The sequence below is a fragment of the Pongo abelii genome, chromosome 21 (assembly GCF_028885655.2).
Source record: "Pongo abelii isolate AG06213 chromosome 21, NHGRI_mPonAbe1-v2.0_pri, whole genome shotgun sequence".
Lineage (NCBI taxonomy): Eukaryota > Metazoa > Chordata > Mammalia > Primates > Hominidae > Pongo > Pongo abelii.
The window spans coordinates 15,100,985-15,114,617 of NC_072006.2; the positions used below are offsets into that span (position 1 = coordinate 15,100,985).

A 13,633-nucleotide genomic window follows, 5' to 3' on the forward strand; every position below is an offset into this window, starting at 1 on the left:
AAAGATCCTTTCAGGATCTGTAATAGCAAGCCCCTTCCCACTTCACGCCCTCAGTGAGAAGCACACTACAATTTCCAGGCCCTGAGGACCCCACGCTAAGGAGGAAGCCGACGGCTCTGACCTCTTCATGGAAAATATTCCATGTCAAACTCAACAAGCATTTTCACAGGGGTGGGGGGAACATAAATGGAAGATTAGCAATGACACCTGGACACATAAAAAAGTGCCCTCTTGTCCCAGAGATAATTTATGCATTTATTCTTTCTTTCCTAAAATAATGTTTGAATAGAATTTTGACCACATACATAATGCTCTCTGATATCTGAGGCAGGAATATCTTGATATAAACAGCAACAACAACAACAACAATCCAATCAGCGCTGTCCATGTCTGACATGGTACGGAGGGAGGATGCTAGCTGGGACCTACTTTCTTATTCTCATTCTGTGAAATACAGGATCTTCCAGACAAATACTGCCTGATGTGACAGCTTATTATAAACGTCTCACTGCCCCCATCTTGTCCAACTTAGGACACTTAGGTATTAAAATACTTATAACTTAAAATTCTAACAATGACAAAAATAAAGCAATCGCCAATTCCAGCTATTTTTTTCTTATTATTCAGAAAGAGTGTCATTTTGGAGAGTTCCTGCTGTTTTTATCACTGCTGTTTGTGTGTGTTGGGGGCAGATCTGAGAGCACCTTGAGGGCAGAGAGGGTATCACTACTGTTTGAAATGCCCTGCCTAGCTGGGCTGCCGGCTGGTCTTGTCGTGTTCTCTGAGGGTGAAAATGGGGTTGAATCTGTAGCAGGCTAAGAACAGACCTCGGTTTTGGAAGTGAGTCTCATTCTACTTCACTCGAGGTGGTTCTTGTGGCATGGAAGGACATTGATATGTCTTTATCTTTTGTCTCAAACTCCCGAAACAGAAAACGTTTTCAGGAGAGAAACAAGGCAATTTTGGCCAAACTGTAGCAAGTGCTTGGTAAACGTGTGGATGTCTGAGTGCAGAGAGCAGACCGTGGCCTTCCAGAGTGTGGCCGACCTGCCTGGGCATCACACCAAGCATGAAAAACCTGCTTTGGCTACCTGCTCTTACCTCAAAGTCTATTTTTCAGAGTTGAAAACGAGCAATTTTTCTTTCCAGAGGTTCCAGTCCATGGCTTCTGGAGACATGGAGAGAGGTTAACTCCATCCAGCGTTTTCGTCTCTGCACGTAGGGAGAGTAGGTAAGTCTCTTGTTAAAACAGGTTTTCCCACACTCAAAGCCCTTGGTCTGTGTTGTGCCTGGTCCCTAGGACAGCAGGGTCAGGGTGGCCTAAGCCTTGGCATTAGGGGACCTTTACAGTGACCAAAATGCACGTGGAAACTACATTTTCAACAAACAGTCCATGCACTGGTGAAGAACGGTGACTGCGGCTAAATGGGGGTGTCATCAAGAAGTGGGAACCGGCTGGATGCAGTGGCTCACACCTGTGATCCCAGCACTTTGGGAGGCCGAGGTGGGTGGATCACGAGGTCAGGAGATCGAGACCTTCCTGGCTAACACGGTGAAACCCCGTCTCTACTAGAAATACAAAAAAATTAGCCGGGCGTGGTGGCAGGCGCCTGTAGTCCCAGCTACTCGGGAGGCTGAGGAAGGAGAATGGCGTGAACGCAGAAGGCAGAGCTTGCAGTGAGCCCAGATCGTGCCACAGCACTCCAGCCTGGGCGACAGAGCAAGACTCTGTCTCAAAAAAAAAAAAAAAAGAAGTGGCAACCAGGAAACTCATCTCCTGCCTGGAGCCTCACTTTCTGACCTTGTGAATCTCAGTGAGCCAACGTCTTCTGGCCTCAGTTTTCATACCTGTAGAAGGTGGTCAGATTGTGGGGGTGGGGGCGACCTTTCCAGCTGTAGATCCATGCCTTGAGTAAACCAAATATGCAGGGACAAAGTTTACTTTGTGCTCCATTTCCACAGCCTTCACTTTTTGGTTTGAAAAACAAAATGCAACTAAAACCATTTCCAGGTATAGACAGAAGAGCAAATGATGATAGTGCCCCTTGACATAAACGGTTTAATAAACCAAAGTGGCCTCAATTTAGTCTCTGCACATACACGGCACCATAATGCTAGCTTGAATGTGTACTGAAGTGAACAAATATCAGTGTGTGAGCCTCTCGTTGGAAGACACGCTTCACTGCAGGAGGCATAAATAACTGGCGTTTTTTTCCTGAAACACTTAGACCTAGTCAAGACCACTTGACTATGGTTAGGTGTACCTTAAAAATATTCTTTCTTTCAATTCTGGTACCTAGCACGAAGCCCCAAAAGACCTATCAGGGCCTTGTAACAATAGTCCTTTTGGAAGCACTGGAAGTTGGATTGTTCTTTGGAATTCTGCTGAAGGTTTGGCCTAATATGGCCCAAGATTTGATGAGTACTTTTTAAAGGTGACCTGATCACTTACAGGAGGCATGATGGACCGGAATGTCTCCCCACCCTCTCATCGTTCTGCCAGAAATAAAAAGTGTGGCAGAGAAAATGATTTGGTGAAAACAAAAACAAAGATATAAAAAAGTAAACTGTCTAAGACTTTGAGAACACTATCCTTTGAATTTCAAATAACCATTTCCATATCTGAGAAGTATCCCTGAATTATCCAGGGCGGGGGCATCTCCAGGGAGATTATCCAGGGAGTCCTGAGGGCCACCTATGACACTGAGTCATTAGTGAGTGGCAGAAATGCAGCTCCTAGGAGCAGCTGTAGAGCAAAGAGCTGCCCTGCAGGGAGTGGTCTCTGATGTTCCCTCAGCGCAGGCAGGGGATGAATGCTGCCCAGACCATCACTGAGGGGGCTGGCCCAGTCCCTCAACCCAGATCTACCTGCAGGTCAACATCCTCTGAGTAGCTTGAAAAAGTGGAGATGCTGAGGTTCTAGCCCAGACCTGGTGGGTCAGAGTCTGTAGCAGATAGGAACTTGCATTTGACTTACGCAGATTCTTCAACGCTGCTGACGCACAGGCTGGGACACACTGTGTCCAGGCCACAAAGCTCTAAGACTCCACAACAAGCTTCATGTGATGAGGTACCAAGTATTAGAAGCAGGACGTACCATTAAGCAAGCTCTTGTTGTCAGTGAAAAGCTAAACATTGAATTTAGGGTCTGCTTGACTCCCAAGAAGGCATCCAGACCATTTGTGAGGTCATAGCCATGTTTTGTAAGTATTAGGTACTCAAAAAATATTTGTTAACTGGACAAATGGATGATTTTTACAGACTTCTAATACAATATCCTGAAAGGTCACTGCTGCCTAGCTCATGAGTAGCCCGCGATGCTGGCAGAGGCCACTCAGCCAGGCTGTCATGCAAAGGCTGGGGTCTTTAGACAGGGGCATCAGCCCGGCTTCAGCCATACCAACAGGGGACTGTTATCACACCCTGTCTATCACTTACTCACACAGACAAGCCCTCTAAGGCTGTCTCCTGCTCATCAGGGACAGGGGCTCCTGACCGTTAGAAGGGTGGCTTGTATGGGGGCTGCCCGGGAGAGAGACGGAGCAAGGGGCACAGCTCATTGTGGGCTCAGATGGACGTTGCGGTAGCAGATGATTTAATCACGAAGAGAGAAAGCTATTTAAGTAGATTAGAACCATGATGCTTGGATTCAGAGCCTCTTGTGACTGGATCTCAGCATTCCATGTTAGGAAACGAGGTCAATTTTACATAAACACGTTGGTAAGCTTCCCCGTATTGGTACCAGCTACCATTTTGGATACATGTTTAGGCTTTGGTTAAAATATGCTTTCAAACAATTCTGTCCAATAAAAATGAAAGCCACCTTTTTATTAGATGCCAGGGTAAACTTTATTTTCTTATAAACTATAATGAGAATGAGAAACATATAAGCACTGAAGTGCTTTGTTTCCACTTTATTAAATCATCACAGTAAATCAGAATTAAAGCGTAAAAGAGGTTAACTGGAGAGTTGGGTGGCTGCCATCAGTGGAGATGTGTGCTTTCTCGGCATGGCTGCCTGTGCCGCGGTGTGTCCTGGTGCACACACGTCTGCGAGGTGTTCCCACCACCTAGGAAGGAAACTAGATGTGGAGCATTACGAAAATTAAATAACAAGAGACAGCAAAATAAGAATCAAATGACACACTATAACTTAATTTACCATATTTATCAAATTTTTTCCTTATTTACATGTACTAAACATTGTAGACCTGAAAACATAAGGAAACATTCACTTCATGTGTATGTCATATGGACAGACTGAGTGCAACTAAAACGATGGTTGTCTCATGCTGAATTTCCCTCAGATGCAGACATTCCCCTTTAGTAGATATAAAGGTAGCACAGTTACATTTACGACATCACAGTTAGGTTTGAAAGGATTCATCAGACCTCCACATGACACCGACACAGCAGGTCCATGGGGCGCAGGTGGTGCCACCTGAGGAAAGTCAGGAAGACGGGATGTGCATGGCTCTGTGGATCTGCATGAGCTCTTGTTTGTAAGGCTAAGGGTCTGATCAATCAACCCATGTCACCAAGTTTGGGTCACCCCACTTCCCCAACATGTGGCTCTTAGGAACTGCAGACTTTGTTACTGAGGCAACCCAGGCTAAATTTCTTCACTTCTGTCTGCTGAAGGCTTGATTATTTGTAAAAAGTTATAATTTTTTAAAGTACGAAAGCCTAAGTACAATGAGACGATAAACATCAGCTTTGCTCTGGACGGAATCTGGGAATAGGTGCGCACAGAAGTGACGGAGCTGGCCTGGCCCTGCCTGAGGCCAGCGAGTCTTATCACATTTTGGCCCAATTAGGGCCACTTCTGTTTCCAGATGGCTTACCTACTGGTACCACCGTGATGAGTCAGCGCTGTGCCTCAGGTGGGGCCCTATTGGATGAATGATCCTCCGCAATTTTGCTGAAAGGGATTTATTACAAAAGCACAATATTTGCTTTTCTAAGTAAAAAAAAAAAAAAGAAAGAAACTTGATCATTGCAATTTTCCACCCCAAATAACAAAAACGACTCCAGTCCATGTGATCACGAGAAACGTGGCTGCCAGATTCCCTGCTCCACGTTCCAGATCTCCAGACCAAAGCTGCTACTGAGAATGGCAGGCTCAAAAAAACTCTAGTCACCAAACTGTTGGCTGTCATCGGGGGTCATGGGGTCGTTATAATCCTCAGGGGTTACAGGAGGGTTGAGTTATTTGCTGCCTACAATTGAATTTCCCACCCCAAGGTCGGGATTGCTGGTTCGTGAAAGCAAAATGAAATCATGGAGCAGAAGTCCAGGAGAGTTCAATACGATTTCTAAATCCTGACGTATCTTTTCTATTAAAGCCAGGAATTCCGCAACAGGAGTTTCTAGAGCCTGAAGATGAAACGTTCTCCCAGAGGCGACCTGCTGGTAGAGACCTACAGGGGGCTCTGGAGCCTAGGAGCATGTGATGGCCTTCCCAACAGGAGTGAGGTAAACAGGAGACGGTAGCAGCTCAACAGCAGGATCAAGCCTGAGTGACGGTGGCCAAGCTACGCTGCCCAGAAGTCTGGAAGCATTTAAAATAAAAGGGCGTTTGCTGACACCACAGACAATGCCAGGACTTGCAGTCACTCTTCACGTTGCCCTTCAGCCCCCGTGAGGACCCTGGGCGCTTCCCAAAACAGCCCAGGGGCCGGAAGCTTCCTTCCACTTTGGGGCACCCTCATTCTCTTGTGTTCAGGTGGTTCTCAAGGTGCTCCTGTCAGTGGGCCTGGCCTCAAGCCCTACCTGCAATCCCCTATAAAGCAGAAAAGCAAATTCTCTCCAGGATGAGCAGCCCACCCTTCCGACAGGAACGACTGGCTCAGCTCTTTCTCATTTGTCCCAAGAGTGAGTCTGGCTCCTGGGTCTCCCTGTTTTCCCTACGAAGGCCAGGTTCCAGCCAAACCAGCTCAATAGCAAATGGAAAAAACTGGCTCCTCAGTGAAAATGGCTTCTCTGATGGGGTGAGAGCCTCAGAAGGCTTTTTCAGGCCTGGGTGGCCAAGCAGCCTGAAGGTAACAAGTGTGTGCAAGGGCAGAGGGCAGAGGGCAGAGGGCAGAGGAAGGCGGGGAGGCCTCCTACACAGGGCCCACCTTTCCCAGGACCGGCCCACCCATCATAAGCCCTGAGTTAGGGGCTGCATCTCTCCTGCTGCTGTCCCTTCCCACTGCAGGGCATTGCTCTGTCCCCGGCCGCTGTGACAACAAAGCCTGCGCAGTGGGGACAGACTCTGGTAAGTTTCTTGGATTTACTTCCCAAGTGAAGTGCGGGGTGGAGCAAATCTCTAGCTCTGAGGCAGGTCAAGGGTCCAGGACACAGTTCGGAGCCTGCGCCAGCAGCTCTTTGCTGCTGACTGATCTCTCTGCTGCAGAACGGGCAAGGCCCACCCAGAGCCCCCCAGCAGGAGAGGGCTCACCATTGCTTCTCTTTTCATTCATTCATTGATTCTTTTTTTTTTTTAAGAAAAACAAAAAACAAAAACCAACCAGGTCTAATGAGCCTTCCTTGGAGCCAAATGGGCAAAAATGTAAGGATTAAATCCCTTGCTTAGAATCTGCTACCGAAAGCTTTGTGTGACAAGAAACATTTCTGAGGCCTGTATGAGGCCTCTCTGGGCAACAGACAGGAGCAGCAAAGTTGCAGCGTGAGGCTTTTGGAGGCACAAGGCCATTCGGGGGGTGCCCATCTCAGCCTAGCGCCTGAAGCCGGCATGCGCCTTTTGTGTGGATGTGGTCTGTGCTGTTTTGAGCCTTGGGACACTTCCTGTCCTGCAGGAACTTATGCAAGGACAGGACCCTGTATTTCTGGAATCTCCTGAGTGTTCTAAGATAGGGGCATCACTGTCATGACCTGAAGGGCCTCTGCGTGGTGAGGAGAACCTCTGCTCAGTTACAGGGTGTCAGGTACCATGTGGGAAAACACTGGACAACTGAGGTAAAACTTCTCCTGGGCAAAAGACCCTGGGGAAAGCCAATTTCCACGATGATGAAATTTTTGAGTAAACCATAAATCCTAACATAAAAAGAACTAGCAACATCAATGCAGATCAAATTCCTCAATTAGACAATTGTTTTGCCAGCCCCTTTGTGAATCATGCTTGGGTTCATAAATGAGAAGAAACAACTTGGGGTGCAGAAGCCAGCTGCCCTCCGCCCCCTCCCTGAAAGTGCAGAATCTTTTCCTGCTGTGATCTGCCCCGAGTAGCCACACCAATGCCCATGTGTCAGTGGGTTCATCTCTGGTTTTTGGTGACTTTTTCGTTTCTTCTTTGGAAGTCCAAGGTTTGTGAGGTTTCAGGACAAGATGATACAGCCTAGTTTGAGTCCCATCTGAGACACGGTAGTGGGATTCACCATGGGCTTCAGAAGTCCACTAATGGGAAGACCTGCTGAGGGCACTAGTACAGCAACGAAATTTCCTGGAGATTCTCGGTTTAGTGGCTCGGGGCAGAGGCAGGAGAGGGTGTTCTGTCTCCTCCTCACTCAGGGGCTCTTCGAGGTCAGCACTCAGACTGGAGGCCAGGGCCCCTGCAAAGGAAGCAGAGAACTGCTAAGTCATGGAGGCAATGGAGGCTCTACGGCCACACATTTCAGGGAGGATTTGTGGCACTCAGAAGGGAGGGAAATTCCTCCCACGCTATGCCGGCAAAGATGTTTGTTGAATGAATAAACACATGAATGTCTTTCTTCTTATTCTTTGCCCTGGGCTTTTCTGCAGCATAAAAGGAGCTATGAATCTTGTGAAATTAATTCAGACTTACTGTCCAATTCATAAGTAAAGAATGAAGAGAAAAGGCATCTGGTCATAGTGAAAGGGAGGAAGAACCACTGAAGAAGCAGTGGCTGGAGTCAATGGAAAAGCCCGTGAAACTTCAGAGGCTGCTCTGCAGATCCCTGGCGGTGTTCCTGGAATCTCCACGTGTTTACATATCGATATTCTACACAATGAGTTACAACTCAATTATTCCCCAAAGGGTCTAAGACTAGAGGTCAGGCCTAAATTGCTTGTCTGAATGAGTCCAGATGAGCATACAGCTGTTCATCACTGGAGGGAAAAGGAATAAAATTAAAACCTGCGCATCTGCACCCCCCTACTTCCCCAGGGCTGCTGTCGGCGTGCTCAGAGGAATATAAGAATGCCTGCTGCAACACCAAGCCACTGTTGCGGGTGGAGCTGGGTCTCCCCTAGCACCGTTCTGCGAGCGAGAGGATCATTTCATCACCCTTCCCCTCGTAGTGTATTTTTAAACGCTGTTGTATTATGCCCCAAGTTTCCTGCATGACCTCTGCTGGGAACAAACCTCAAAAGCAGAGTTTCCACATCTTCCTCCCTGTGTGATTCACTTGCAGGGCTTTGGCCTTGGAAGTTATTATTATTATTGGCATTTGAAATTAATTTAAGTAGGCTATTTTATTCACAGACAGCATCTTTTTTCATTCTCTGACCTTCCCTTATTGTTTCTAGGAAGAGTTTCCAAAATCAATACTTGCAAATGTGCTTGGACCTATGGAGGCAGCTTGGCTCAGGGTGTTCTGAAATTCAGTACTTTCAGAGTCCGAGGGCTTCACTGTTGCCTCCCTTCTTCTAGGCTCAGTAAGGTCGGGCACACAGAGAAGGCTCACTATTCTCATCTTTAAAAGAGGCTGCAGCAGGGCACAGTGGGCGGATCGCTTCAGCCCAGGAGTTCCAGACCAGCCTGGGAAACACAGTGAAACCCCGTCTCTACAAAAACATTGCAAAACTTATCCAGGCGTGGTGGTGAGCACCTGTAGTCTCAGCTACTTGGGAGGCTGAGGTATGAGGATTTTGAGCCTGGGAGGTCAAGGCTGCAGTGATGGCATCACTGCACTCCAGCTTAGGTGACAAAGTGAGACCCAGTCTCAAAAAAAACACCACACATGAAAAACCCCAGAACACAAAAACAGGCTGCTTCTGACAATGGCAGCACAGCTAGACCATCATCCACAAAAGAAGCTAGATTGTTACAAGGCATCTCTCCATCCCCTCATAGCTGGTGGTGGGCACTGGCATTTAATCCAGGGTGTGGGGCAGCACGGGAGAACAGACTTGATTTAATCCCAGACAATATTCCAACAGTCCAGCGCACTATGGTAATCAGATTGATTCGAATAAAGAAGCAAAAAAAAAAAGGCAAAGAGAAAGAGCGAACCTTTGCTAATTCTGGATTTGAAGGAAAACATTTTAGTTCCTCTGCCCCACCCACTCACCCAGGGAGGATAAAGAGGGAAAGAGGGGTGCACCTCGAGTTCCTGCAGATGGACAGAGGAAGGCCAGCTTTGTCCCGCTGAGTGAGCCTGGCGAACAGCAGGAAGCTCTGCAGAGAAGGAGGCCTGTGCACCTGAAAGCAGGGATCCCATGGCCAGGGGCAAAGGGCAAAGCCACCCCTGCAGCTGGGCTGCAGCCAGTGCCACAGTGTCCTGCACATGCCTCTGGTCCCCAGCTTTCCGCTGGGACATTCTCATCTGCACTGGGCCCTCATGCCACAGCACCCCGTGGTGGGGAGGTGGCGGCTGCGGGACAGGTAGGCAGGACACAAGGTACGGCCACCTTCCTGATATGACACGTCCACTCGCAGCTGTGGCTCCACTTGCACTGCCTCTTCCCGGTGATGGAAGCCAAGGATTTATTCACAGGACACTCGAACCTCACCTCCCCACTTTGGCGGCAGGAGCAGGAGGACACGCATGGAGACGGGGGTCTCAGCAAATGCAAAGTTTTGCAGTAAGGTGCCCTGCTGGGAGGGGACTGTACAACCCTTCTCTGCCCCATCTTGGCATGAGCACCTGGGCTCTGAGGCTCGTGTCACCTGTTGGGGCTGACACGAGTGAGCCCAGTTTGGGACAATACCAGGACTGGGCTTAAGCCATGGGTGAGGGGAAGAGAAAGGGTAGCTGGCTAGAGGGTCGGCTGGCTGTGGCGCTGGCTGCTCCTCTGGCCTGCAGGTCCAACAGCCCTGCCTGGCAGAGGAGGGTGAAGGTTTGGATAAACCAACAAATCTGGACCCTAACATCCCACTTCCATATTTACTGAGACAAAGTGACTGGTGTCTGTGCCTTGCGTTCCACTGTGGGCGACAGGCTCAGGAACGGCAGCTCGCTCACTTGCTTTCTGCTGTGAACGGCACTGCCATGATCCTTGTCATTACCAACTGCTCGCCTTCCACCTGTGAGCCTGGGAGGTGGTGCAGCCCGGGCCACACGGGACAGGGTTTTCAGACAGCCTTGCCAAGGTGGCTGCCATCCATCAGAGCGCTCTGGGCAGGGCCTGGACCCCAGACCCAGGACAGAAAGGCAGGCTGGGGAGGTCACACCTGCCACGGCCAGCCTATCCTCTGGGTCCTAGACCGCAGCCCATTCCTAGGTCTCCACCCTCTGCGCTCCCGCAGCTTTTGTCCGCTTTTCCTTCCCCAGCTGTTCCATTCAGCAGCCCCCGCCACAACCTGCCCTCCCCGCATGGAGGTCTCAGAGGCCTCCATTAAGGCTGGCGGTCAAAGGCCGGCCCAGCACGTGCCGTGTCTTATCGGCCCATCTCAAGACCCTGCTCCTTCAGGCCTGGGCAACAAAAAAGGGGGCGGCCCCAGCGCCCACTAGCTTTCTGCAGCCCCACACACAAAAGGGCAGGCGACAAAGACATTTTCCGGGATGGCAGGTGTTGGTGTCGGATTCCTCCCCGAGTGCGGGGGCAGAAGAAAGGCAAGGCTGGGCTTCCCCAGGCAGCACAGACATGCAGCGGCAGGAGTGTGGGCAGGGCCCCCTGGGAGGGGAAGGCCCAGGAGGGCGAGGAGCACTGATGCAGGGTCCGCTACGGAGGGCAGCCGGTTAGAAAAGTCCCACCCCCTCCCCAAAGCAGGGTGACTGGACAAATCCACTGAAGTGTCTGTCTTACCTTGCTCAAATATTGTAATGAGACCTTTACGTGTTTTAATCTGAAGGGAAAGAACACAAAATCGAATGAATACAAACACAGCACCCCCACAGCTCCAACTTGATAATTAACACAGTGCTAATAATACATTTATCCCTGAGCTGCCCAAGCATTTCTGCAGCCTTGTCAATCAGTAAAAACTGAACATTCACTTGAAAATTCTACTTGATAGGACAAAATACAAGCCGATGTCGTGTTTACAAATGTGAAATGAGAGAGACGTTAAAACTCCCAGGATCTACGCATGCAGACCTTGTCAGGAGCCCTACAGACGCTGAACAGCACTGACAGCTATATCCTTTTCCTGCTCTCCAACTTTTCCTGACTGATTTTGTTTAAAATACAAATATAAAAGTGTTTTCAAGACAAGCATTTGAAATTCAATGGATGACCTGAAAAAATAATTGAAACCCCCTAGGTGGGCAAGTTTACATGTCTCCAAGTTTCATTTTACAGGTTTCTGAGTTACACACAGTGTGTTAATACTGGTGTGACCTGCAATGTGACAGTCCCCAGGAAGGGAACACGCAGCATCCTGTGCAGAGGAAAGCTTGGGAGGGTTCCCTGGAGCGGTGAAATTGGACCATAAGGTCACTCTCACCCACAGAGCAGCAGGGTCTCAGCAGTCACACAGAACTGAGGGGGATCTTAGCTTTTCTATGCTTTGTGACAGGTTCTTCCACCCCTTCCACGCCATCCTATTTCTTACGGCAGTGTTTCCTTGGCGAATGCATCCTCTTTCTGCATCAGGCAGAAGCTTCTCCTGAACTCTCAGCCCCTACAGCTCTCCTGAATTCTGTGTCACTAGATGACCATCAGATCTGGACAAAGGACATGTATCAGTGACGTGGACCATTGTCTGCACAGCCACAGTTGTAAACGTGGATTTTCTGCTGACCCCCTCTGCCAAGGTTGCCAAGGTTGGCACAGTGACAGGGGCAAAATTCTAAGATGGTGGCTCCAGCTGCCACCAGGAGGTGACCACTAACATTCTTTTAGCCAAGGCTCCATGAGAGAAACGTGCACTGCTATGGAGACATCTTTTCCAATCTATTGATGAAAACTGTACCTTTCTCCCAAGAAAATTATTCGGGGTTAGGAGATTCTGGATCAATAACTGATCATGGGTTGTGTATGATCCTTGGTTTGATTTCCAACCACCGTTAACACCGTTCCTTCTCCACACTTGGTTGTGCCCTTTGGGCACAAGAGGTTCTGGGCTGCTGCTGACTGTTGGTCATGGGCTAGAATGTTTTCCGTGGATCCTCGGGATGATTAATCATTTAGATTTCTGATTTCCCCCCAGTGCGCTGTGCTGAAGGGCCCCCATTTCCTCTCATGGAAGAGGGCAAACATAGAGCATATCTGCGTAGGTCTTCCTTGAGTTGAGGAAGTTCGGCTTTTAGAGCACCATGCCACTGACACCCTCCAGTGTGAGCAAAGGGTCTCTTTATGAAGGCGCTCCTTGATCTCACTCCTCTGCAGCCCCTCAGCCCTGGTTATGCTGTGCGTACAGGCACCCGATTGGTAGAAACCAAGAAAGCAGATGGCGCAGCTAACAATGGAGGACTTGTTTGTAATTGCTGATGAGGACTGGGTTGCCCCTCTCCTGTGCGTCCCCAGACGCAGCCTGGTGTGGTGTGCTGGACCACAAAGAATGTCTCAGTAACTGCCAATCCATGGTTGAGTTAAGGAGATGCAAAGACAGAGACAGTTGGGGGCTGCCTTGATTATTCCATGGGGCTCAAATGTCACTTGCCCTTGACACACGGCAGTGCTCCCAAAGGGTGGGGTTCCAGTCGTGGAGCAGAGGAGTAAGCTGTCAGCTTCCTGATACATCTCTGGGGTACGCACAGGGCATTGACCAACCTGGGCAGTGTGGAGGGCACCTGGAGGGCAATGTGCTTGGAGATGGGGGGTGGGAAGAGGCGAGGAGGGACCTGACGTCTGGGGGGGATAGGGGAGAGACACAAAGCCTAACTGTCCTATCCCTTTGTCAAATGAGCAGCAGATATGTGCCAGGCACTGTTTTAGGCTCTGGGTTACAGTGGTGACCAAAGCAGATGAAACCGCTGCCTCTGGGGGATCTGGGAGAAAAGTTACAGCATGCAGTCTAATGAGGGGATATCACCCCTTGGGGTGGCAAAATAGCCTACTGTTTATATGCATACAGCACAGGTATAAGTACTGTAAGTAAACAGATACACAGTGTTTCTGTGGTGTTTCAGGGGAGGGGACAAATTAGGAAACCAAAATGTCTCAAAATGTCTCAGAAGGCTCCACAGTGGGGTGACAATGGATTAAAGGTTGTGACAGCCGGGCTCGATGGCTCACGCCTGTAATCCCAGCACTTTGGGAGGCCGAGGCAGGTGGATCACCTAAGGTCAGGAGTTTGAGACCAGCCTGGCTAACATGGTGAAATCCTGTCTCTACTAAAAATACTAAAAAATCAGCTGGGTGTGGTGGCGGGCGCCTGTAATCCCAGCTACTTGGGAGGCTGAGGCAGGAGAATCGCTTGAACTGGGGAGGTGGAGGTTTCAGTGAGCTGGGATCACGCCATTGCACTACATCCTGGGCAACAGAGCGAGACTCCGTCTCAAAAAAAAAAAAAAAAAAAAGTTGTGACACTGGGTTATAGGGTTACAGTGTCTTAAATTGGAAG

General features: G+C 49.2%; 1 protein-coding gene across 4 annotated transcripts in view; it reads right to left on the bottom strand.

Moving 5' to 3' along the window:
• Positions 1–3,824: 3,824 nt before the first annotated feature.
• The window catches only part of RALGAPA2 (Ral GTPase activating protein catalytic subunit alpha 2), a 326,207-nt gene continuing 316,398 nt past the window's right edge, over positions 3,825–13,633 (bottom strand). For 2 of the 4 annotated variants that reach the window (XM_054541632.2, XM_054541631.2), the window contains one exon: positions 3,825–7,553. In XM_054541632.2, the coding sequence (XP_054397607.2) occupies positions 7,399–7,553 (155 nt within the window). In that variant the 3' untranslated portion in view covers positions 3,825–7,398. Of the gene's footprint in view, positions 7,554–9,287; positions 10,973–13,633 lie in introns of all 4 variants that reach the window. The other 2 variants (XM_054541633.2, XR_010138774.1) reach the window with 2 other exon arrangements.